The following is a 27,028-nucleotide window of genomic DNA, read 5'->3' as shown; positions in this document are numbered from 1 at the left end:
TGAGGAATTATTTCAAATTTGGTGACAATATATACCTCCAGACCAGTGGCACTGCTATGGGCACCAACATGGCCCCACAATATGCCAGCATTTTTATGGCTGACCTGGAACAACGCTTCCTCAGCTCTCGTTGGTATAACTTGGAGAAAGAGCAGAAATAGGACATATACAGGTCTTGTTTTTTTTCCATAGATGAGTTACTGTACAGTAAGCAGAGAACAGGCAGTCAGATCATTTAGCTAACAGTTCAAAATAAAAACCCTAAACATGAATGATGACAGTGATGAGGAGCCTTCAAACAGTGGCACAGTGAAAAAGAAAAAGTATTTTTGCTGTTTTAAAGACAAATGGTGCAAAGCAAATGCATTCACAAATTGGCTTTGCAAAATCAACACGGTTACACCAGAATGCATTCTATGTCATCAAGGGGTTTCAGTGAAATCCGAGGGAAGACAAGTGCTGACCAGCCACGCAGAGAGCATAAAACACAAGGAATCAGAGAAACAACAGAAAAGAATGCCACAAATCAGGTTTGTTTTTTTAACCAAAAGAGTCTCATCCCAAGAAAATCTGGTGACCTTGGCTGAAGGGGGGTAAGTTTACCACAGTATTTCACACCATTTAAGTTATGTAAGCCAAGACTCTGCAAACAAAATGCTTCCAAGATTTTTACTTGATTCTGAAATTGCGAGAAAAATGTCTTGTGGACGGATGAAAGCAGCCAGCATGATAGAGGGTGTTTTGGCACCAAAATCACAAGAACTTTTGCTTAAGGACTTGGATGGTGCACATTTTTTTTCAGTTGGATCTGATGCCTCCAACAAGGGAAATAAGAAATTCTTTCCAGTAACCGTGTGTTATTTTTTTGTGACGGGGGAATTAAGCATGGCTTGCTTGATTTTTATAATGACAATGACGGGACAAGTGAGGCAATTGCGACACAGATCTCCAGTATTCTACAGGAGAATGGTCTCAGCATTAACAATGTGTTTCCTTATGTGGCTGACGATGCCGCTGTGAAGTTTGGGAAACACAGGTCAGTGTATCAGAAACTCAAACAGCTTCTTAATGACCGACTGATACAAGTGAGCTCAAATGTCCTGTAATCCACAATTGCCTCCAAGATGGGATGTGAGGGCATTGAGTTTTGATGTAGAAACACTCATCCTCAAAGTATACAGCGAGTTTTCCTCCTTGGCCAAGAAGACAGAGTCTCTTATGTCCTTTTTCGAGTTTGTCGAAATGGAATACAAAGATGTGCATTGGCACGTACCAACAAGGTGGCTGTCACTTCTGCCCGCTATTGAACGAGTACTACAAAGCTGACCAGCATTGAGGGAATAGTTCTTGTCAGAGGGGGATGAAGAATGTATCAAGATTGTGTGGGAAGCATTCAGTGAGGAAGAACACGAGTCTCTCCCTCTTTGTTATGTTTACTTTCTGCACAACCTGATGGGAATGTTTCACGATGTTGTGAAAAAACTGGAATGTAACGTCACCTGCACAGAACTGCATGGTGTCATGGAAGGCCTCCATTAAAACTAAAGAGAAGAAGAGAGGACAAATTCTATGGAAGGTCAGCCCAAGGCATTTTGGACAACGTCTCTCCATCTGACAACAGAAAATTCAGAGAGGAAGCGGATAAGACCTTGACACAGTGCACTGAATACCTGGAGAAAAGGTCTGATTTTGAAACATCGGTTTTCAAACAAATGGCAGTGCTCTCACTTGACAATGATATGAAATGGTCCGATTTTGAGACTCTTGCTACAGCACCCTGCATCGAGATTGACATTGACATGCTGTTTGATAACTACTGTGTTTTACAGCAATCAGAAGAGATTGTCTCAAAAGAGCAGAAAATAGATCAGAGAGGGGTTGAGGTTTTCAGACAAATGCCATAGAGTGGTGACAGCCAAATTTTAAAATTGGTCTCTTTTGTACTTTCCATTCCTGTATCCAGTGCCTACTGCGACAGAGTTTGATGGCACAACTGTGGAGCTAGGACAGAAACAGATTGAGCGATAGCATCGTGAAAGCAGAGCTGCAGGTGCAATTGAACTTCAGTATCCTGTGCAGACTTTCATGAGTTCTTAAAAAAGAACCTGGAGTTGCTTAGAGCAGCAAGAGGCCAGCTGAAATACAGACTAAAAAAAAGGAAGCCAAGAGCAACAACATTCTGCAGGCGACCCTTTTTTAGGGTAAAAACATAACATTTAATTATAATTAATGATTTAAGTATGAAGGTTTAAAGTTTAAAGCTATTCATTGTTGTTGCTCTGTAGCTAGCAAACTAATACTCAAAATAATGGGTAAACAGGTAGAAATCCAATCTCACTTTGAAATAAAATGATCATATCAAGAGTAACATTAGCTAACTAATACATTATTGAGATAACCTAACCCCCCAACCCAAAACCTGCACCCCATCCCACATTCCAATCCCCTCCCCAAGACTGGTGAAAGTGAGTGAGGGTGGGGGAGAGCGAGTGACAGAGGGAGGGGGGATGGAGTGAGCAAGGGCGGGGCCTTGGCCGAGGCCTCAGGGAAGGTGCGGGGCAGGGCAAGGGTATTTGGGTTTATTTGATTAGACAGTTGGCAACCCTAGTGAGGAGCCCTGGACCCTCCACCTGCCCTGGGTGGCACATCCCAGGGGGCAGGGACACGGGCCAGTGGCTGCTCTTGGGCCTCCCTACCCCCTACCAAGGGCAGGTGGAGGGTCAGGGCTCCTCCGAGCAACCCAGGCTCCCTGGGAGGCTCTTACTATGGGCCGGCTCCAGCCTCTGGCCTGGCCGGGGAGGGGGCCCAAGGCGGAACAGGAGGAGCAGGGAGCAGGGCCACAGTTCTGGCATCTGTGCCTCCCCACACAAACACTTCTACCGAGGTTCCAGTGCTCCTGCGGAGGCTCCCAAATTGGCCAGGGCCCCATGGGCCCATGGATTAATCCACCACTGCCTTTATGACACAAACACGTGTTTTTTAAAATCTTCCACCACCTTTATCACAGCACTGCAGAACACTGTGATTAGCTAGATAACAGCAATGGCCATGGAGTGAACTCTGTCCTTAATTAGAAGTTAATTTCAAAGCCTAGTTGGAACTATTCAAATGCTAACATTATTTTGGAATGACACAGAGAAGAGCTCTGTATGAGCTCGAAAGCTTGTCTCTTTCATCAGCAGAAGTTGGTCCACTAAAAGGTATTACCTCAACCACCTTGTCTCTGTGGCTGACACAGCTACAACACTGCAAACATTATTTTGGAATGGCACTCTAGAAACAAAGACTTGAGTGGAGCGGAGTGGCTTTAAAAGTAATCTTTATCCCTGCTCCCTTGGAGGTGAAATGCCTATTTTAGACATGGGCTTTCCAAGCTTATTAGACTCTTTTTAGTGTTTTGTCAGGCCACAGCCCAGAAGAGCATCACACCTCTATTTAAGAAATCACAGTGAGTTGCACTGATCTTTCTTGCTGTATGCTGATCTGAGAGATTGGCATATAATATTTATACATTTTCCTCACTGTTTGCAGTTGACAAAAAATGGGTATACCCTAACCTTCTGAAAAAGCAAGTCGCTTCACCTCATTCTGCCTCTGTTTTCTCTCTCATCCTCTTAATGTCTTGTCTATTTAGATTATAAGATATTTGGGACAGGGACTGTCTCTTATTCTGTGTCTGAACAGTTAGCACAGTGGGGCCCCAGTGTTTGGATGTGGCCTCTAGGCACTACCATAATAAGTACCGGTAGTAATAACTAGAAAATTATGCATCTACTGACTATACATATACCTTCTACTATACTCTTGTTCTGTTCCTTTTTAATTTTGTTTATTCTTTAATTAAATAACAAAACTAGCTTACATTTATACAGTATAAATACCAAGGCATTTTACAAACCAAATCCGTTCAACAAGATGAACAGCAAGCTGCACAATAGTGGGGGATGTGGATACTTGATACTCTGGTCAAGTATAACAGAATAAACCTCTGTTCTGACTGCTGCAGGATTTTTAATGTTAATGCAGAACAGCTATCCAAAAATGGGGGGAGGGATGGCTCAGTGGTTTGAGCATTAGCCTACTAAACCCAGCATTATAAGTTCAATCCTTAAGGGAGCCACTTAGGGATCTGGGGCAAAAATTGATCCTGCTGGTGAAAGCAGGGGGCTGGACTCAATGACCTTTCAAGGTCCCTTCCAGCTCTAGGAGATTGGTATATCTCCAATAATAATTGTTATTATTATACCCCTGCACAGTAAACTGCATGATTTTCAAGTGTGTTAACCTAGCTGGAAGCTGGACTTGTGCTTCCCAAAAGTTTACATATTCAAACCTGATACCTCAATAATTAAGCTATCCCCTCTCATTGCCAAGGTCTGAAGGAGAATAATGACCCTCCTATCTGACCCAATTACTACAGACAAAGATCAGTTGTGTCCACTTAATATTTTTTCTCACAACACAAGCACAAGTCAGCCATGTTTGCGCATCTACTGCCACACTCCCCAACATGTTTGCATCAGTGCATTCTGGGGAAATCTGAATAGCTATCAGAGGATGCATCTCAGAGGAACAGAGTACCCAGAGGGTATGCAGGCAAAACCACACACAAGATAATGCACTCGGGGATGCCCTACCCAGCACAGAGAGCTGGGAAGAAGGCAAACTGAACAAACCAGTTACACAGGCATAGTTAGGGGGATCCTGCCCACGTGTAAAAAACTTTCACCAAACCAGTCACAGGAAGACACAGTGAAGCTTAACACTTTGGCATGGTCAAAATGCTTTTCACAGCCATGATTGGTTATAACTGAATATTAACCATGTGGCATTGTTAGCGTCAACTATGTTACTAACTGATTACAAACTTGCTTAAAAGTTGCAGTATAGACATGGCCTAACAATGGATATCCCACTTTACAGACATTTCAAATTATTAGAATTTCCATGTTTTTGTGGGTTTAGATCTTAATATAAATATCAATTAAATTCTTTTTTTAAAATTTAGCTGTATCATATGTAGCAGCTATTCGCTTTTTGGGAGGGGGAGGAGATGGATTCTTTGACAAAACCAGATCAGACAACAAAACAAATTTGAATTATTCAAAGTTGAACTGAATCATCATAAAACATTTCTACTATAAGGGAATGCTTAATCTAGGAAAATGATTCACTGCTGACAATTTCCTACTGTCAGTAATTAAATCACCATTAAATAAAAAAGAACCCCAGGAAGCTGGGTTAATAATGTCTTAACAACAGAAGTGGAATATAGTTATAAATTGCTTAGTTTATAGCAGTGAAATGCAAAGTTCACAAGTGGACTGTACTTTGAAGGTCACACCAGCAATTTGAACTATGAACTCTGTGACTCATTAAGGAATGACTTTAAAGAGGGGGAAAGGTGATTTCTGTCTTTGCAGAGCCAGTAGTTTCTAAATGTACAAAATTAGAATTACTTTCAGTCAGTAAAAGTACTTGAGATCTAAAATCAAATTTTAAAATATTGTTTTGATCAGATGAAATGAAAAATTAGGCTCCCCAAAATAGCAAAGAATCCACAATGTTTGTATATTTTGTATAAAGATTGCTAAAAATAATGTCCTCTGACATCACTCATATTGGATTAATGCCTGCAGTGCGCATTAGGACTAACATTTTAAAACAGACCTATTAAATTAACTGTGTCACTTTTTATACTATAAAATATAAATCTAATCCGCATCTCAATACCGTGAAATCAGACCTCAATAGGGTTACTCATTATGTCAAAATGCTGCAAATTCAAGGTTTCTGTTGCTCCTCTGTCACACCGTGAAGTGGTGTTGGCAGCAGCACATTTTTTAGTACTGTAATTTATTAACCTCAGATGTGTTGTACTATGAAATAAAAGTCACAGAAAGGAGGCATTGAGAAAGTTATACGTCCATGCACATTGTCACAGCAGAGAAGTTTCCTGTTGTACTTTTCTTGCATCCCGCATTCTGATTATTTTTTTCCTCTTGATAATTGCCAAGTCTCACATATTTTGGAGATACGTTTCCTTGTTTTGGTTTAAATTTTAAGGCAGTTTTTAAAACCTCTCCCTCTTGTGGGGAATGATTTTATTGTGCACGTTTCAAAGAGACATTTAAAATCTCCCTAAGGATTTTGTACCTCTCCCTAAATCAGTCAGAGCTCAACATAGCTCTGAATACATAGTTTATAGGCCAGTGTCCTGCCCTGAACACTTGCTATTCAGTAGACTGAGAACTTGTATAACTAGGGCAGCAGCCATGATGTAGGAGGATCTTGTTAGAACGCAGCACTTAGCACTGAGAAAAACACACATTCATTCTCTGGTAATTGTACTTCAGCTCTGCTGCTGCTGAAATAACCTGTTTTTCATTGTAATGTGTCACTGATCATGTCTTTAATAATAACCTGACTTTTCCTTTGTGTCTTCTAGGAAAATCACATTTACCAGCCACCTTTGCATTTGACTGTTGTTCTTTTTTCTGCCAGACCAAAAAGAGCATTCCAGAGTCTCAAAAGGTCTAACAAGAGAAGTGTTTCCTCTGTCTGTGACAACTTGGTACCAGCGATGGCCTAATTTAAAGATGGCTTGGAAACCTAATTTTGTAAGTATTTTATTAGCTATTGTTATTAATCATTTTATTTCTAAAGGGGTCCACTCCATCCCATTCTCCTCTGCTCCTTTACACAGCCCTCAAAATACTATACAATATTATCATTAAATGCCAAATGACAAGGTCTGAGGTTTCTTCTGCTGTTGTCTGAGTGCATTTATAAGGAAGCAGAGAACAGTAAGACAGAGAAGCGATTTGTATATTTAATTGGCATGATAATATCTCAAAAATGCCCATTTAATCCCTTGCTGCTTTTACATTATTTGTATTATACAATAACAAAAATATTGAATTCCTACTTTATTAGGAGCCTTCAAAAACCCTAATGCTGGCCCTGCTTGGTGCCATTTAGGAGTGGAAGAGAACATGGCATTAGTAGTAGCAGATGGCAATTGAGATATTTGGTTAGAGGGAGTGGAGGGTGGGAAAATGGGATGAATGCCCTTTACAAGATTAATATTTTTTAAATGAGCCCCCAACTCCTAAAGCTGGCCCCATTCAATGACTCTGTCCCATCAGGATGTGAGCTAGCAATATTGGTGACAGGAATAGTAACTGTCTGCAAGAAACAGGGGTTGTACCTTTTCCTGGGCTTTGCTTTTATCAAAATCAAGACCCCGTACCCTGAAGACAGCTCTGCTCGTTTGTCCAGTAAGGAGGAAAGTTAGTGGTAATGGAGACTGTTTATGTGGCAGGGAGAATTGGAGATTTATGCCTTTTTGTGGGGTCGGGCCCTGCTCAGTGCCACATTCCCATCAGAACTGAGTTGGCAGCAATAAGGACAATAACTATGTGTGTGACAGGGAGAACTGGGTGTTCATGCCCCTTTCCTGGGGAGCGGCAGAGGTAGGAGGCCGCATACCTGTTTATGGGGTTAGCATTTAAACCCCACTCTAGATGGATTCCTTATTGGCTGAGCAAAATGAGGCCTGAGACTGAGCTTGATAACATTTCTCTGTCGGTACGGAATGCAGTAACTTTTGGACCCTTCATTCAATCCCAAAATGTCAGGGAATGTTATAGGCATCAATGGCCAAAGTCCTATTGATTTTGAGGAAAACTGGAAAGGGAGACATGCAGAGCTCCCTCTGTTTGATTTGCAAACCCAGCAGTTTCATTCACCTTTGTAACTTTCTAGAGATCAAAGAACTGGTTGACAGCAGCCATCAACACCTTCCAGCATAACAACAGCCCCATCTCAACTGTGTTCATCATCCCAATAGTTTAAAATGTTGACACTCTGATTTATCTCCCAGACAGAAAGAGGGGGGAAGGAGGGTTGGAGGAACAGGGGGCACATGGGAATCCCTGGCACAGGGGGAGAATAAGCTTGGTATGGGGAAGGAGAGGATAAAGAGCCCTTGGCATTGGAGGGAATGGGGGACATACTACCCTGGCATTTGGCAGAGAGAGGGATGGGGCACACTCGGAGTCTTTGTCATCGTAGGGAATAGAAGAATAAGAGACATGGGAGAAGGGGCACAGGGAGCTCTTGCCATGGGGGAAGAGGAGGGCAGACAAAGGAATGGAAGGGGCACAGAGCTCCTGGCATAAGGGCTGGGGCAGGGAGGGGTATTAGAGGCTAGCACACAGGGGTTAGGGGGATGCAAGGAGCCCCTGGCGGGTGCACTCAGCAAGGAAATGGACAACTTCTAGTATAAAGAACAGGAGTACTTGTGGCACCTTAGAGACTAACAAATTTATTTGAGCATAAGCTTTTGTGGGCTACAGCCCACTTCTTTGGATGCATGCAGTGGAAAATGCAGTGGGAAGATATATATATACACACACAGAGAACATGAAACAATGGGTGTTACCATACACACTCTAATGAGAGTGATCAGTTAAGGTGAGCTATTACCAGCAGGAGAGAAAAAAACTGATCACTCTTGTTAGAGTGTGTATGGTAACACCCATTCTTTCATGTTCTGTGTAATACATATATATATATATATATATATATATATATATATATATATATATATATATATATATATATCGTCCTACTGTATTTTCCAATCCATGCACCCAGTGAAGTGGGCTGTAGCCCACGAAAGCTTATGCTCAAATAAATGTGTTAGTCTGTAAGGTCCCACAAATACTCCTGTTCGTCTCACAGACACAGACTAACACAGCTGCTACTCTGAAAACTCTCTAGTTTGTACATGGTGGTGAGCAGCACCATTTCTGCGCCCTCAGCCACTATAGGGACTAAAGAGGCCAGCCACTCAGCCCCTCCCCCACTTGACACACAGCCCGGCCTGGCTGTTTGAATGACTCATTCTTTTCTCTCCCGTCCCCACCCCCGCCCTGCTCTAATTCTCGCGAGCTTTGGCCACTATAGACGCGATGTCCTTTAGAGCGGGGAGGAGGGGGAGAAAGGGCGGATTGATTGACAGGAGAGGCAGCCAATAACTTAGGCGGACGGCGAGCGCAGAGCTAATGGTGGGGCGAGGGAGGCGCGGCCCGCCGCTGGCTGATTGATCCCAGCCGTGGCGTCGCTCAGTTGGAGCGAGAACATTCTAGAGGTGAGTACGCGGCAGCCATTGCAGGGGCAACCGGCAACCGCCCCCTTCGGCTTCCGTTGCGCCCGCCCCTTCCCTTCCCAGGTGCCGCCGTTAACGGTGCCCTGATTGTATCTCCCCCACAGATTGACTGGCGCCGCCGCTGCTGCTGATTCCGCCCGCCCCAGGACGCTCGGACCCGGCGGCTGCGGCGCCCGCCCTCCCTCCGCCCGGATATAAGCGCCCGTCGGCCCCGTTCTCCTTACACACTCGGCTTCGTCGCAGCCCGGGGCGAGCAGCGTTGGGTTTATGTCTTTATTGGACGAAAACGGTGAGTGGCTGCGGGGGGGAGGGGGGTAGCGAGGCGCGTTGTGAGGAGAGCGCGTGGGGGGACGTGGGCGAGGGTCCGCGGGCCGGAGTACCCGGGCGTGGGGGGGTAATTGGGGTCCGAGCAGCCTGACGGGGGTGGCTGAGGTACGCTAGAGCGGGGGTAACAGGCGGCGCCGCTTATCCCAGTCGGGTGGGCTCTTCCCGAGTCCCCACGCGACGAGGCAAAATGGCGGCGGCTGGGGCCGCGCCTCGTGATGGGGGGTGGGGGCTGGAGAGAGCGAGCTGTGTGGCGCAGTTAAAAATCCGCAGCGCGGGGGGGGAGGGGGCTGCACTCCAGCGGTTACTGGGGGGGGTCCTGCCTGAGAAGCCGCGGAGGCCCCCGCATGCGCGATTGGGGCGCGTCTCCCCCCTTTTCTGTTTAGGGCTGACTCAGTGCTTAATCGCTGCATTTATGAGTCATCCCAGAGCGGAGTGGGGCGGTTCGGCGGGCGGGTGGGAGGCTGCTCGCTCAGTGCGACGGGCTCGGGGGCGGTGTCGTGCGGTGGGTGGGGGCTTGGGTCGCCAGCAGACAAAAGCAGCGATGTGGAGGAGGCCACTTTTCTGTCTTCCTCCCCCCGACGTACCTGGTTCCTCCACGCTTCCGCAGCCACGTGTGTAGGCCACATGATGGCTGCTTTTAGAATTGCTGTGGAAAGCACTGGCACCTCTGATAGTTCTCCTTCCCCACCCCCAATAAAGGGCTCCTTCTAGCTGCTCTGTGGCAAAACTAAGCCGAGTGCTATTAATCAGATCCTGTAGATCAAGTAGTGTAAGATGATCCTTGCGTTTTACAATGCAAAGGACTTATAAAGATATTAGTTGCACTTTCTAAAGTTGGCTTTCACTGGATGGATTTTACAGGCATCCCAGGGGAGAAGAGCTGCTCGCTGTATTGGAAAGGAGGCGATGTGGGCACAGTTAGGTGTTCGCTACTCTGAGGAAAACAAAGGGAGCATTATTTGTGTCAAAACAAGCTAATACCTTTGATATGTCCCCTACTACACCTCAGGGTTCACACTTAGCTGCTTTTCTTGATCAGCGACTGTAAATGACTTCCAGTTACTGCTACTGACTAAATATCGGGGAAACAGTATGTTCAGTATTGAAAAATACATTCTTGTACAAAATACTTCAACTATAATGGCAATAAAACAGCACATTTCTATCCAAATAAGTTACCTAAACACCTCCACTTGAAGTAACAGTGGTAGCATGTACAGTCATTCTAAAGAACTGGTAAGAATAAACTTGTCTCAAGTGCAGTATCTGCCTAAATGGCTAAAGTCAATATTTAATCACAGTACAGCTTAGAAACTGAACTGTAAATGTACAGCAGAAGTGATGCAATAATAGGGTTCTTCTGAGAAATTAGGGAAGGATTGGACAAGTTAATGAACATCTGTGTGCCACAGAAGTAGGAAGTCTAGAAATGCAAAACATCTTAAATATTTTGGGGTGGGGGGGATATGGGTGTTTTGGTACTGCTACAACACTGAATCAAAGGTGCAGAAGGATGTTGCTGTAGACACATAATGGGGCCGCTACACTTAAGTGATCTTATGGGTAGAAAGAAGCACTGGTTAATGTAGCCACTTAAAACCAGGAGAAAAGCAAGCTGTTAGCAAACCATAACACTTTAGCGAACTATACTGTTACTTCTATATTGCCAAAAACATTGCTTATTCATCTTGTAGGTAAGTATTTCACAGTGTTCTGGTTGACTAGATACAAATAAGCCACACCCTTCACTTTAAAATGAGTGTATTCAGTTATACCATAACCAATGATTTGAGGGCTGTTTTTTCCTTGCCTCTTTCTTCCAAAGCAGTCAAACTTAATAGCAAGGCTGTTATGTGACCAGATCCCCTCCCTCCTGCCTGCAGAAGGTGAAAACTTGTATGTGGTGTGAACAAGCCTGAGAATAAAGTGCACCAGTGGTTACAAAACCTGGGTATCAGATTGACTTTGAGCCTGGCAGAAGTCAAGGGGACCCTGCCCCACACTGGTGCACCTTCTCCCCCCATCTCATAATAACCTTCCTCTGGTAACCTTTTACATGGTAAACTCATTCTTTAGCTGTGTCTCAGTGTGCTCTAGTTGAAAATGGGGTGGGGGGTGGAACTTGCACCATATGACAAGTCAGCATTCTACAGAACAGCAGATGTTGACATCTACAGCTCAGGAACTGCTGCTGTAATAATGATACAAACTGACACTACGTAGTCAAACATAACTGACTTAATGCATAGGAAACTCTTAAGACCAGCAGGAATAAGACTACTTAGAGAATATAACTAAAATATCAGATCCAAGAACTATTAAACAGTGTCTTGCAGCATGGAAAGCTTTCAGCTGAACTTTTCTTTTCCTTTAAAACACTTGCAGAGCTGTTGCGCAGCCATTGGTACCTGTATTGGGGGAACATAGCATACAAGCAAGAACCTTACAGCCTCAGTGGCGAAAACTTTTTCATGTCAGAGACCGAGAACTCTTGCAGTCGTTTATGTCATCCCGTCTTCTCCAGACAGAAGATACCAAAAAGCTGCAATCAAAGATCTCTTCATCTTATTGATAAAGCTACTAATAAGACAAAATGTCTGTCAATGTCAACCGCAGTGTTTTGGATCAGTTCTATCGCTACAAAATGCCCCGTCTGATTGCAAAGGTAACTTTCTAAACTCTGATCGGAATATAAGCACTACTTATGTAGAGCTTTTTATCAGTATGTCTCTTGTAAAGCATTTTGAGTCAGTATCATTATCCCCACTTTACAAATAGGAAACAATGCAAAATTAAGTGACTTGCCCAAGGTCACCTGGCAGGCCAGTGACAGTCAGGACTAGAACCCCAGTGTCATGAGTTCTGGTGTAGTGCTCTATCCACTATACCACACTATCTCTCTCCCATAGATACTGCTTTAAGCAGTGTTTTACTTTGTAGCAGTTCTTAAATGACAGTGTTGTGGCATTGACCTTGACATGAATACCTAATTATGTGACTTTAACTTTTTTTTTCCCCTCTTAGGTTGAGGGCAAAGGAAATGGAATAAAGACAGTTATAGTCAACATGGTTGACGTTGCAAAGGCGCTTAATCGGCCTCCAACGTGTAAGTAACTCTTAAAGTAACATGAAATACCCTCATAAGGGTTTTTGGCCTTCATGGTGAAAGCAGGGGGGCACTACTTTGTAAGTAAAATATGGATATGAAACTAGAGCAACACTGACATGGGCTTTAAAGTTTAATAAAAGGAAATGTTGTATTTCTAGGGTAAAACACTACGTGGCTTGAACTTTTCTCTTAGAAAGACATGACCCAGTACAGCATTATACAGTAACCCCTCTTACAAGATAGTAAGAGAACTAGTATACAGGCCAGGTCTGGCTGCCAGGATCTTACTGGCAGGCTTTTAATGTGCCAATTTTTGTCTTTTGAAAGATCCCACCAAATTTTTTGGTTGTGAGCTGGGGGCACAGACCCAGTTTGATGTTAAGAATGACCGTTACATTGTCAATGGATCTCACGAGGCGAATAAGCTGCAAGACATGTTGGATGGATTCATTAAAAAATTTGTTCTCTGTCCTGAGTGTGAGAATCCTGAAACTGATCTGGTGAGTGTGCTTAAGAGTTTTGTTTTTCCCTCCCTCCCTCCCCTATAACCAAACAGGCTTTTCTGGTATTAACACACAGCACTGACTTATTCTTAGATATTAATGTGCACACACAATTGACTACTTCAAGTCAATTTCATGCTGATACTAGTGTCTAGGTGGAACTTCATTCAAAATAGCTGATTCAGCTGAAGCTTGTGATATAATTCAACTTCTAAAGTATTGGTCTGGAAATGTTTCCAGGCTCAAACCATAACAAAAGAAGGCAACATCAGGATTGAGATATTTAAAGGATAATCAGTTATACAAAAATTACTACTAGCATAACTTTCATATACAGACTGTGAAACTTTTCACATCAACCTGTTTACCTGAAATCTCAGTATTGGCCTCTTTGGATATTACTATGAATTGTAAGTTGGCATAAAGTAACATCAGAGTTGAATTAAGGTTTTAATTTTGACTTTCCCTCTGGCAGCATGTCAATCCCAAGAAACAAACTATAGGTAACTCTTGCAAAGCCTGTGGCTATCGAGGCATGCTTGACACAAACCATAAACTCTGCACATTCATTCTCAAAAACCCACCTGGTAAGTGTTACATATTTTTGACTCTTATAAAGGAAGCAATCCAAGTGTTAAAACTTCTAGCTGAAATAGACTTAGACTTCTACCTATATGTCTGAGGGTGGGTGGAGTCACACAAGTTACTTTTTGCCCTTCACTGAGAAGGACTTAATTGGTTACTCTGTGCAAGCAACACTCTGTGGCAGATATCCAATTGCCTGTCTCAATTTAAGCTTGCTATAATAAAAAAAGTCTAACCTATTCCAGTGGTCTCTGCTAAATGAGGTCATGTGTTATATAGACTCTAACAACCTATTTGAACTTGCAGATCAGAAAAGTCACATTCATATTACTACACACTAGCCACTATCCAGCTGTTTGTGGGCCAGACTGCTTCCCAGTCCCTCCCCAATGCTTATAAAGAGCACACTGAGCTACAGCTCCCAGAGAACAATTGTAGGTTAATCTTGCAGGCATTAGATTGATGGGAAGCAAAGTCAAAATGAGTAATTTTTAATTCTGCATGCTAGTTGCTTGTAAATACCCTACACAGGGCTATAGTGCTCAGTACCAAAACCCTTATATGAAGGCAGAATGTCCCCATGTCAGACTTACAAAAATTACTTTGAAAGTCTTCCAAAAGTAAAATCCCTACTCTCCTCTGGAAGGCTTACTTTGTGGTTTTTAGTGCTCTGTGCTTCAGTCTCCCCTCTAAGTGAGAACTGCAGCTTGGATTTGAGGATGCCAAGAACCAAGAAAACATCACTGGTTCTGCTAATAAGATTTTGTGATGGGTACAAGGGTCTTCAGTCTGTTTCTAATAGTTCTGTGAAAGTGGCTCAACTAAAGTTTTTTGTGGCTTAATATGTACATCTCTATCTCAAAAGTTTGAGCTAACTGCTTCTGCAACTTCAAAACTGGTGACTTATGCCTCAAATATTACTATAGTAACTGGCTGGCCCTGCCTAACAAGTGCAGGAAGACCTCTGATAGAGCTCTTGCTAAGCAGACAAGTGTAACGAGTAATGGCTGGAAACAAAGCTAGACAACTCAAACTGAAAGGTCCCTCTCAACAGAAGGTGACAAACTACTAAATTGGCTTACCATTGTCCTCAGGTTCTCTATTTGAGGTATTTAAATCAAGCCTAGATTTTTTAAAAAAAAATTTTTTAGTCAACTGCAAGTTAGTGACTCTAGTTCAGGAATTACTAGGTGATATTCTGTAGCCTGTACCAACAGTTCTCAGCCAGGCATATGTGTATCTCTGGTGGGAAGGGGGGTACCTTCTAGGAGGTACATCAACTCCTCTAGATGTTACTATCAGGGTTTCTAAACCTGGGGGTTGCCATTTTAGAGTATGGTAAAAATGAAAAATGTGCTGACTTTGTTTTGTGAGGTACTTTACCTCAAGTTTCATCTCACTTACATAAGACAAATCAGCCTCCTGAAAAGGGTACAGTAGTCTGGAAAGGTTGAGGACTATTGGCCTATGCTATGGAGGATGTTGGACAAGAGGAGCATAGTGATCCCTTTTGGCTTTAAACTTCTACCAGTTCTCTAGTGAACAGGCCTGGTGGAGCGATATGCACACTTCACCAAATCATGGCTATTTAAAACTGGGGAGGAGGAATAGTACTTAAAATATGTAACCCCTAAACTAGGTCTCCAGAATCTGTCAAATTGTGGCTGTTGGTTTCTAGCCTTGTTGGACACAAGGGATGTTGCTTTATTAGTCTTAAGACTAACTTCACCTCATGCTGTGTGGGGTCTGCAGTGTTGGCACAACCTTCACATTGGGGGGTGAGGTGGCACCATGAAAAGGAGCCTTGGAATACTGAATTAAACTAAAACTTCAAACTAGGTTCTGTAGGGATCTGGTACACTTGAAATAGTGCTGACAAATTGTCTCACTAAGTGGAGATCTTGTTCCTACTTGGAACCAAATTAAAGTATAAAGTCTCTTTACTTCCAGAGAACAGTGACACAAGTACAGGAAAGAAAGAAAAGGAAAAGAAGAACAGAAAAGGCAAGGATAAAGAGAATGGTTCTGTGTCTAGCAATGAGACACCATTGCCGCCACCACCAGATGAACTTGACCCTCCACATGTAGTGGTAAGTAGACTTCCCAGAGACTTGTAAAGAACAGTGAAGTTGGCTTATAAATTAGACTTCAAAATTGGTGTCAAGTAACACTTAAACTTGTAACTGCTCTCTGAAATAGTGATCCCTTTATCACAAGATCTGCACTGAATGAGCTGTATAGGTAGCCCAAGCCTCCTGTGATGGTAAGCAGCTACCAAGCATGATAGTGAAGCCCTTCCTGCTCCTTTGGAGCTTCCTAAACTGGGGGGGGGGGGAAGAGGATAGTCTCGTATCCCATCCTCAGCTCTGCAGTTTAATCCATGAAGTGGATTAATGGAGTTAGTCAGCCACTTAGACTACTTTATGTGGTGGGTGGGTTTTTGGCAGGGGGGCAGCAGCAAGCTAGAAACATGACTAAAATACTAAGCTTAGTGTTAGCTATAGAAAAAGCTACACTACTGTAGCCACCATAGGGATGCCTCATGAATAACCTTAAGGTAAGGGGCAACCCTGTGAATTTTGGTGTGCGAGTGGGCAGAGGAGTACTCAAAGTACAGACTCACAGTAGAATCTACCTTGGAATGGCCTTAGTATTTAATATGCCCATAAGCAGATCACTCTTTTCTTTAAGAGCTTGTTAACTCTGTGAATGCTCTTCTTCAGGAGGATGACGATGATGACTGGGGTGAAGACACAACTGAAGAAGCCCAGAGGCGCAGAATGGATGAAATCAGTGATCATGCAAAGAACCTCACACTTAGTGATGACCTAGAAAGAACAGTAGAAGAGAGAGTCAACATATTATTTGACTTCGTTAAGGTAAAACTGCAGTCCTTTTTTCTAAAGAACAGGAACTCAAAATAATACTTGATGTCATTATGGTAAACTCTTCTAAGGTGTAGTAGCTTTCTAACTGTAACTGTTTGTTTGGGTTTTGGGGGGTGGGGGGGGATTTATAGGCTTGTCAGAATCTGAGTTGACTAATTTCTCACCTGCAGAAAAAGAAGGAAGAAGGTGTCATTGAGACTTCTGACAAAGATATTGTAGCAGAAGCAGAGAGACTGGATGTAAAGGCTATGGGCCCTCTAGTTTTGACTGAAGTCCTCTTTGATGAGAAGATTCGAGAACAGATAAAGAGATATAGACGCCACTTCCTACGTGTAAGCCTTTTAATCTCGCAACAGTTTTACTGGCCTCCATATATAAAATCTGACACTTAAGTGGCTTTTAGGAGCAAGAACTACTTAGTAGATGAAGTTCTAGATACTATGGCAGAACAAAATGTCTGCAGGAGAACTCATTCTCTTGTCCCCTAACTCTGCAAACCAGTGGTTCTCAAACTGGGTTAAGACCCCAAAGGTGGGTCACAACCCTGTTTTAATGGAGTTGCTAGGGTTGGTGTTTTGACTTGCTGGGGCTTGAGGATGAAGTCAAAACCCTGTGTCCCTGGGCAGCAGGGCTCAGTTTCAGCCCAGGTCAGGAGTGCTTAAACACCTTGTACAGAAGGCTGAAACTTTTGAAGATTGACAGTTGTATGGTTTTGTTACAGTTCTGCCACAACAACAAGAAAGCTCAGAGATACCTTCTTCATGGCTTGGAGTGTGTGGTAGCCATGCATCAATCTCAGCTTATTTCTAAAATTCCACATATCCTGAAGGAAATGTATGATGCAGATCTTCTGGAAGAAGAGGTCATTCTTAGCTGGGCAGAAAAGGTACTTGAGTAGTGTTGCTATTAGGTAGACGCTGTACTACATCTCAGTTTCTGGGGCCAGGGGGAGGTGTGGCATGATGTGGTCTGATTCATATAGTGTTAATGTACAATGCAGGTCTTAAAGTGTAGACTGCTGAAGGGGGGGGGGGGGGAAGAAATGTGGGGGTTTTTTTCGTTCAAGGTGGCTGGGCTTGGCTTTGAGTTGCTGAGAAGTCCCTTATTGAACCCCTATCTCTCCTTGCTTATATGGAACTTTTTTTAGTCTTGTAGCAACTTGTGCACTAGAGAGGTTAAAACTTTCTTTCTTGTAGGCCTCTAAGAAATACGTCTCAAAAGAGCTTGCTAAAGAAATCCGCATCAAAGCAGAACCCTTTATCAAATGGCTGAAGGAAGCTGAGGAAGAGTCCTCTGGTAACGAAGAAGAGGACGAAGATGAAAATATTGAGGTAAGAGGGCTGGTTTGTCTGTCCATCCACAGTTTCTGTCCCCTCTCTCTCTTTTCTCCCCCCACCTTGGAATTCTCCGTGGGCTTGCATGCCTAAGCGGCAACTAGTTTTTCCTCTTTAAGGCATATGGCTAAAACTCCACTACTCTCTGCCTTCTGCATTTTTTTTCCTCTTCCCCAGTCCCTTTCCCTCTGTACGCTTAGATTCTTTTACAGGCTCCTGTCTTCCCTTAATAAACAGGATAAACTTTGCCAGCTAGGACAATGCAGGTCTTTCCATTTTAAGCTTTCAAGAGTCTAGATTGTTGCCTGGTAGTCAACACAAGGTGCCCCAGCAGTGTCAGCCTTTTAAAATAAGGAGCTCTAGTACAAGCAATAAAGGCTAAACTTAAAGAGCAAACTGTCTAGCAGACTGCTGTTAACATCTAGTGCTTCATTACAAAAACAAGGTAAAACTTCTTGTTAGCTATAAAATAAGACTGTTCTTCTAAAGCTCCTTGCAAGTCACACTTAGGGAGAAATGCATGTCGGTAAAACTGCCTATTGAGTAATGGGGGTATGATGACTGGTAGAACCAAACAGTTTGGAATATCTTTTAGACGATGACTCCCAACACAGTGCTCTGACTATGGTTTCAGACATGCCATTATGCCGCAAAGACTGCAGACTCTCTCTAAAGTGAATTACCTCATACAGGCTGTGTACATCTAGCTTATACCTTAGCTGAATTTACATCAGGGGTCCCCAGTGCAGTTCCTGCAGGCACCATGGCACCCACTGGGGCATCCAGGTGCACCTGCCTACTGGCTGTCAGACAAGCAGCTGCTGAAATGCCACCATGAAGCAGCAACATCAAGAAGCACTACCGCCAGTTTTCAGCGGTGATATCCCTTGACGTTGCTGCTTCACAGCAGCATTTCAGCAGCTGCTTGTCTGGCAGCCACAGTCCTCGGTGGCTAGCTTGTCCAACACCCACTCCATGGAAAAGGTTGAGGACCACTGACTTACACCATTGTTAGTAGGTGGAGAGTGTCAACATTATTATGGAAGATAAGGCCAATGAATGTCCTTAAACACTAAATATCTTGTCTCTCTAGGTGGTGTATTCCAAGACTGCCAGTGTACCTAAAGTTGAAACTGTGAAGCCTGTAACCAAGAAAGATGATGACATTGATATTGATGCCATTTAAAAGTGATGCAACCTAGCTTCCACTGTAATACTGCAAACTGCTCTGCATCTTTCTTCCAGAGGCGCAATATGTATATGCGCAAGCTGAAATAGGTTAACATGCTACTTCATACTCCAAATGTCTTTTTACTGTGACTGGTCTTGTTTAACTATAAACTAAACACCAAGGAGTCATATGCATCAGTGAACTGATCTAGTTTGTTAATGGCATGTTTCCTTTTTTAAAGGTTGTGTTGGACACACACATTTGGAACACATTTATACAGCTGTGGGAATAAAGGATTTGGTTTTGGTCAACCTGAGAGTAAGAGCCATCACTAAACAGTTATGGCCATCTTAAAGTGAGGCTGGTTTAATGTGTCTAGTTGCTAGCAATTTGGCATGGAGAGAAATGGTATTCTGCTCCTGCCTAGGAGGTAACAAAGCTGCTGTGAGGCAGTACTGATCCCTGGTGGAGATTCCAATATGCGGGGAGGGGGGGGGGTTGTTTTTTGTTTTAACTTTTGAATCTAGCAAGCTTGAAGAGCAGCAAGAGCCACTACTGACTAGGTTTCAATTGGCAGACAAAGCTAGCCTAGCATTCATGCTAAGACTTGGCTTTTTTTTTTTTTAAAAGTGTCCCTCTCCATCTGGGGTCCATATTTGACCAATAGCCACTTCTCAGCTGCAACTGCTTCAGCCTACCTTTGATAAGCAGCTCTAAACTTGCAAGAGGAAGATTAAGACTTGCTCCAAAACTCATCTGTCTTCCATTCTAGTGTCCAGAGTTGAGTGTAAATGATATTTATTTTAAGTGAGTTCTTACTACCCCTGTGATTAAAAAAAAAAAAAAAACTCAAATCAAAATTTGATGGAAGTAGAAGAGACGCATTTAAATCCCTACTCTAGCTGTAATTCAAATGTCTATTTCTCTTGGCAGAAAGGACTGATTTACTTAGCAAGTTTTAAAAATCAAGTGAGGGAGGACTGCTTAGTAAAGGATTGAAGATAATTTAAAATTAGGCATGAGGGAAAGGGGTGGTCTGAGCAAAAACCACTCAGACTAGTCTTTAATGTTTGCTTCATGCAGTGTAACTAAATATTCCTTTCTTTAAATATATTCACCCTCTGCTGTGGCAAACTTCACAGTTGAACTTTGACAAGAGTCAACAAAAGCAGCTTTCTTAAGCTAAGCAAACTGGTTTTCAACATGTTGTCTGTAGACTAACATGTAAGGGGTCTGTGAAAGGTGATGATGGAAATAAAGTTTCAGATGCTAGAGAAGGCATTGTGGTTTTTCTGACATCAAAAGTATGTGAATACTCCCCCCTCAGTGTTCATCTTCATGTAAGACTACACATTTAGTGCCCTTTCTCAGGCTGTGTCAAATGTAGAGCTGAACATCTTCAATATTATGAGTTGAACTCTATACTCAGGTCTTCAGTCTAAGACTTCTAGACTAGGTAACCATAGTGAATTTCCAAAAGAGTCCACACCTCCATCTGAAATTTTGTAGGGGTCTGAGTGAAAGGCTGAAAACCTTTTTCTGGCTTAAATCAACAAACATCCACCTCCTAAAGCATGGAGTTTTTTTCCTGCTATCCAAGGATAAGTTTAACTTTGTTCTACACAAAAGCTTAAGGTGCAAATCTACAGCTATTGATGAGAGATTGAAAAGTCCTGACCCCTTTAGGGGCGAGCAAGACTTTTTCCTTATCTTTCCACATCAGTTATCCTGAGACAAGAGGGAGGATGTATCTACCTAACATCCATTTCTCCCGCTATATATATATATTTGTTTGAGATGCAGCAGTAAACTGCATTGGCTTGTGGTGCTAATGGAAAGTTCTAGCCTGAAGTGGAAATGCTAGTATTTATGAAGTTTTGTCAGTGTAGTTGTGTTGTGTGAGAAAATACCACCACCCCCACCACCATAGTTGAGCCTACATTACCTCCACAGTAGATGCAGCTATTTCATCAGAAGATTCTTCTGGCTAATAACTGGGAGGTGGTATCACTGTAACTGCAAACAGTGTTGGCTTATGCCAGGGCTAATTGGTTGTTTTGTCATGCTCTAAATTTCTTGGTCAAGGGCCAGACCTCAGAAAAATACTCTTCGTACTGCAGTAACTAGTAAAAAGACTGCACAGTCTGTTCAAAAGAGCTGATAGTCCAGTTTTGACCTGCAATCTGCCTATTGACTATCCCTGGCCTATGCTATGTCTACAGTGAAGAGGGATTTTGCTGATACAGCTGTTGGGGCAGAGCCTATGTAGTATAGACTAGACCGAATACATATAGCTCTTCAGCTATACAGATGTCTCACCATTATTGGGGTTCTTAGCACCCGTTATGTAGACAGGCTATTAAAAATGCTACTTCAAAATGTAGAAAAGTCTGGAATTTAAATCTCTAGTTTTGGTTTTAATGTGTGGCTGAGATTTGTAGGGATGCCCTCAATGCTGAATCTTCCCTGAGTTTGAGAGTTTTTCATACTGAAGTGGATCTTATCTTCCCCCTGCATTTGAGATGCCATGGCCATCTCCATCTGGAGTAATTCTAATTTTGAGACACTCTGTCTCTCCCCACCAAGGCTCATGCCCCAGAATACCACTCCCAATTTCAGATGCACGTGCATACACACAAGCATCTTCCCTCTGAGGTATCAATCCCTACTATCTGTTAAGAATTTAAGTGGTTTCATTCACCATAAGCTACTTCCTAGCACAGAAAACAAATTCTGAAGCTATGTTAGTTTGTTGGAATTCCATGAAATATCCTTCATTCCAATGAGCACACAACTATAGATCATATTCAAAGATACTCAAGCAGTAGCAAACAGGATACATTTTGGTATTTCAGAAAAATGTCAAATGGCTGCACAATCACAGCATTGCATGCAATGACTGGGGTAGCTCAGACCTCTGAGCCATTGCTTCAGGTTGTTCATGGACTCAGATGAATAAGTTTACATTTGTTTGAAAGAAACACTATCTGCTCAAGAAACTCCTTACTATAGCGCAGGAACAAATTTACATGGACACATCCCTAGAGCCCCGACGGTGGGTATTCTATCTGCTACCAAAGATCCATAAACCTGGAAACCCTGCATGCCCCATCATCTCAGGCACTGGCACTCTTATAGCAGGATTATATGGCTATTTGGATTCTCCTCAGGGCCTATGCTACCAGCACTCCTAGTTATCTTCGAGACACCACCGACTTCCTGAGGAAACTACAATGCATTGGTGATCTTCCTGAAAATACTCCTGATCATCAAGAATGTAGAAGCTCTTTACACCAATATTCCACATGAGGATGGACTACAAGCTGTCAAGAACAGTATCCCTGATGAGGCCACGGCACATGTAGTGGCTGAGCTTTGTGCCTTTGTTCACCCACAACCATTTCAGATTTAGGGACAACTTACACCTTCAAGTCAGTGGCACTGCTATGGGTACGCGCATGGCCCCACAGTATGCCAACATTTTTATGGCTGACTTAGAACAATACTTCCTCAGCTCTTGTCCCCTAGTGCCCCTCCTCTACTTGTGCTATATTGATGACATCTTCATCATATGGACCCATAAGAAGGAGGCCCTTGAATTCCACCTGGATTTCAACAATTTCCACTCCACCACCAACCTCAGCCTGGACCAGTCCACACAAGAGATCCACTTCATCGACTACAGTGCAAATAAGTGATGGTCACATAAACACCACCCTATATCGGAAACCTACTAACCGCTATACTTACCTACATGCCTCCAGCTTTCATCAAGGACACATCACCCGATCCATTGTCTACAGCCAAGCCCAAAGATACAGCTGCATTTGCTCCAATCCCTCAGACAGAGACAAACACCTACAAGATCTTTATCAAGCATTCTTAAAACTACAATACCCACCTGGGGAAGTGAGGAAACATTGACAGAGCGAGGCAGCTACCCAGAAGTCACCTACTACAGGACAGGCCCAACAAGGAAAATAATACCACTGGCCATCATGTACAAGCTCCCAGCTAAAACCTCTCCAGCACATCATCAACGATTTGCAACCTAGCCTGGAAAACGATCCCTCGCTCTCACAGACCTTGGGAGGCAGACCAGTCCTCGCTTACAGACAGCCCCCCAACTTGAAGCAGATACTAGCAACTACACACCACACCACAGAAACACTAACACAGTAACCAGTCCCTGTAACAAACCTCATTGTCTACTCTGTCCCCATATCTACTCTAGCGACACCATCAGAGGACCCAACCACATCAGCCACACCATCAAGGGCTCATTCACCTGCATATCTACTAATGTGATATATGCCAGCAATGCCTCTCTGCCATGTACATTGACCAAACTGGACAGACTCTACATAAAAGAATAAATGCACACAAATCGGACATCGGGAATAGTAACATACAAAAGCCAGCAGGAGAACATTCAATCTCCCTGGATATCCTGTAACATTAAAAGTAGCCATACATGAACAAAAAAAAACTTCAAAAACAGACTTCAAAGGGAAACTGAAGAACTAATATTCATTTGCAAATTTAACACCATTAATTTGGGCTTCAATAGAGACTGGGAGTGGCTGGCTCACTACAGAAGCAACTTTCCCTCTCCTTGCATTGACACCTCCTCATCAATTATTTGGAGTGGACCACATCCACCCTGATTGAATTGGCCCTGTCAACACTGGTTCTCCACTTGTTGGGTAACTCCCTTCTCTTCATGTGTCAATATAATAACGCCTGCATCTGTAATTTTCACTCCATGCATCTGAAGAAGTGGGTTTTTTACCCACAAAAGCTTATGCCTAACTAAATCTGTTAGTCTTTAAGGTGCCACTGGACGCCTCATTATCTTTATAACACTAAGGCAGAGGTGGGGAACCTACAGCCTGCAGGCCAGATCCAGCCTGTTGCTTAATTTCATCTGGCCTTTGGTAAGTATTTCTAAAAATATAGACTTATGACAGTAGACTATGGGGGTGGAGACAGCGGAGGGGATGAGGAGGGAGGGAGGTGAGCTGCAGGCAGTGTCTGTAACAGCAACACTGGGGCAAGGCAGAGCCTTCAGCCATTCTAGTGCGTTATGACCTCACAACAGCCAGTGCTGGAGCCTGGAAGCGAGTTCCTTGGCCCGTGTGTGCTTCCAGTGCTCTAGTGTGGAGCAGCCAGTAGCGTCCCCAAGCTGCGTGCACACACATGCCTATGGTGGTAGTCAGGTTGCCAGAGTTGTGTGAAAAACTGCTGTCTGACTTAATTTGCAACCTCAGCCATCACTAAAAAAGCCGGTGAGTTGAACGTTTTATATTTCTCACCAAAAAACTAAGCTGCTTTTTACTTGTGTATGTGGCCTGCAATTCATTTTTTCCGGTGGGTCAGTGGCCTGTTATAGAAAGAAGGTTCCACACCCCTGCCATAAGGGGTAAAAATTTCCTTTGTTAAAGAAAAAAATGAGATTGAGTACAACTCCAGTCAATTCTGTAGTTGTGAATACAAAGGTGCTGGCAGTCAACGTACTATGTTCAAGTGTATATTATGCAAGAGATCCTAAGGTTATGCACTTTAAAATGGTAGTGGACAACAGCTGAACTCATTGCCCTCTGTGCTTCAGAAGCAGGACACATCCCTCACAACCTCTTGTGGAACTTTGCTTGCTGGAGAAGGTGCTTGACTAGAAGAGCTTGAAAATCCACTTCTTGTTTATTCCTGCCCACTCAGCCTGTTAGGTGGCCGCACATATCCCTGCAGCACAATCATCTCTTTCCCCTCCAGTCTTCTACCCTGCAAAGATATGAGGCAGTCAGTCTGTACTAGCAACCCTGGTACATAGGGTTTAGAAGGGAAAGCATAGACAAATGTAGATAGAAAGTAAAATTGAGATTATGAATACAGGAGGGGAAAAGGGTGGGATTATTTCATCTTTAACCACAGATCACTGTACTGGAATTACAGCAATACACAAGACAACTATATTGCTAAATTACAACATATCTGATTAGGTTCAGATTTATTATTCACCAAGCAAACCATTGTTCAGCCCTTCTGCTCATTTGTCTTAGTATTTCCTCATTTCTCATAGACCTTTGGTCCATTAAGGATTGAGTCTTTTAAGTAAGATATACAAATCTTGTGCGTTCAATCTCACTGACTAGCCTAGAAAATGTAGCTTAACCTCCATTGATCCTTTCAAAGACTGCCACTTCTATGCGTGAGCAAGTGCTCTCTCTCTCTCAGAGCACTGTTATCACATTAATGAGCATTTCACCATAGGGATTTTCTCTGCTTGGCTGGAATGCCGTTTGGAAAATCAAAATTCATAGACAATACAGGCCTCTTGTTGCAGTGGCAAAGGAGCTGTTGTGGAGCTGATTACTTCTGTAGGTCTCGGTCTCTGCCACCATGTAGACTGCTGTAATCTATGCTGGCTGGCCATGATTCCCAAAGAGACCATATGCCAACTGGAGAAAGCCAGAGCCAGCTGAGGATAGGAGCTGGCAATGCCCATTGGGGAGAGGAGGGCAGTTTCTGCCCGCTTTGCAGTGCCTGATCACTAGAATAGGCCAGAGGGTCTCGCCCAACATCCAATATACCACTATACCAGATAAAATTCATGTCAGAGAGCAAGACTGGGACCAATTATAATACATAATAAAACAAAGAAATCAGTGATAATTAATCGTTAGCCACAAAAGTGACACAACTACAGGAGATCTCTTGTGCAGTCCATAATTGTTTCACATAGTAGTTGTACACTTTGAGAGTGATGGGGTCACCTCTTCCTGTGACAAACTCCCTGGATGGAACATTGGTGGAGAAGATAAGAACCTTGCAGTTTCGCATTGATCGTCTTACCAGGATGATGGGTTCGGCTTCATTGTCCACCAAAATAGGCAATGTTCAGCACCCAAACCCTTGTGGATCTCGGAGATCTGCTGGAGATGCAGGAGCCATTTGGCCTTCTACACAGTTCTTCCAGCTCACTGGCAGCATAGTCTCAATGAAGCCAGGGCTTCCCTGCCATTGCACCTCTACCCTGACATTGCAGGGGAAGCTCTATACAAAAGCTAGAGCTCCCTCAGTCTGTATTAGTTTCTTGGATTTTCTGCAGTGGATGGAATGATGAACTGAGCCTCAGACTCACACTGGGTCCTTCACCAGGGTGCGGGGCTGAAAACGTCAGTGCTAAGCCTATCTGCACAATAGGGCGAGATCTGTATGCAGAGGATCCGCTCTGCATGTGGGTCCCAAAGGAATCTGTTGCTCTTGGAGGGGTCCAGATTCTCAACAGGCATAATTTGATGTGGTTTCACAGAAGCCAATGAAGCTATATTGAGGATCTGGTGCTAGGACTTCATTAGGAGGTTTCTGTTTGAAGCAAGTTTACCTGTTGTTTGTCAGAGCCCTGTGATATAAATATTCAGCTGTCGTATTTTTGTTTTCTTTGAATACTGAAGTCCTTGACATCTTCCGAATCACCCTGTGACTGGATTAGGCTCATTAAATCTTTACAAAAATGGGGTACAACTTGCACTGACTTACACTCAAGTTATCCTGTCCTCTTATTTCCTGGCCCCCAACAAGTGACATTTATGCATCTTTTCATGTAGGCACTGGTGTTTCCATCCCTGAGTCTATCTCATAGAATGATCTGGGGATGCCAACACCACCTCCCTATTGATTTGAGCTGCCACTTTGTTCTTGTATCTTTAGGGAAGGTGGAAATCTCAGATTCAAAAGATTCCTTAAGTCTTTGAAATGTATCATTACTGCATAATAAACTAATGAATAAATCTTCAAAAGACGACTCAGCATTTAGATGCTGTATGTGCCCAAAGCTTCAAAGAAACTTCTGACAGCTGGAAAGGAAATACTGGCTGTGCAATGATTTCCTTCATTTCTGAGCCAGCATAGTCTTTCTGGTTTAATACCCAGTATG

The 27,028-nt window shown here is 43.2% G+C and overlaps 1 protein-coding gene, 1 long non-coding RNA gene and 1 other non-coding gene across 13 annotated transcripts in view; all 3 read left to right on the top strand.

Annotated features, from left to right (window-relative positions):
- The first annotated feature begins 6,508 nt into the window (after positions 1-6,508).
- EIF5 (eukaryotic translation initiation factor 5) lies at positions 6,509-20,846 on the top strand. Of its 2 annotated transcripts, none has more exons than XM_039535733.1 (12): positions 6,509-6,620; positions 9,280-9,464; positions 11,888-12,167; positions 12,527-12,608; positions 12,939-13,111; positions 13,590-13,701; positions 15,650-15,789; positions 16,423-16,578; positions 16,758-16,919; positions 17,309-17,473; positions 17,784-17,918; positions 19,015-20,846. In XM_039535733.1, the coding sequence occupies exons 3-12, from the start codon at positions 12,096-12,098 to the stop codon at positions 19,105-19,107; spliced, it is 1,290 nt and encodes a 429-aa protein (XP_039391667.1). In that variant the 5' UTR covers positions 6,509-6,620; positions 9,280-9,464; positions 11,888-12,095; the 3' UTR covers positions 19,108-20,846. The 2 variants fall into 2 exon arrangements, with proteins under 2 accessions (XP_039391667.1, XP_039391666.1); XM_039535732.1 differs by lacking the exon at positions 6,509-6,620 and adding an exon at positions 9,004-9,157.
- LOC120405475 lies at positions 13,865-13,989 on the top strand. The gene has a single exon (XR_005598590.1). It is a non-coding gene; the product is annotated as a small nucleolar RNA SNORA28 (small nucleolar RNA).
- Positions 20,847-24,207: 3,361 nt separating the features above from the next.
- Positions 24,208-27,028, top strand: part of LOC120404619 — a 40,766-nt gene continuing 37,945 nt past the window's right edge. For all 10 annotated transcript variants that reach the window (XR_005598075.1, XR_005598074.1, XR_005598067.1 and 7 more), the window contains exon 1: positions 24,208-24,380. This is a non-coding gene — a long non-coding RNA (uncharacterized LOC120404619). The remainder of the gene's footprint in view (positions 24,381-27,028) is intronic.

The sequence above is a fragment of the Mauremys reevesii genome, linkage group 4 (genome assembly GCF_016161935.1).
Source record: "Mauremys reevesii isolate NIE-2019 linkage group 4, ASM1616193v1, whole genome shotgun sequence".
NCBI lineage: Eukaryota > Metazoa > Chordata > Testudines > Geoemydidae > Mauremys > Mauremys reevesii.
This window is presented reverse-complemented; position numbering and strand designations above follow the sequence as displayed.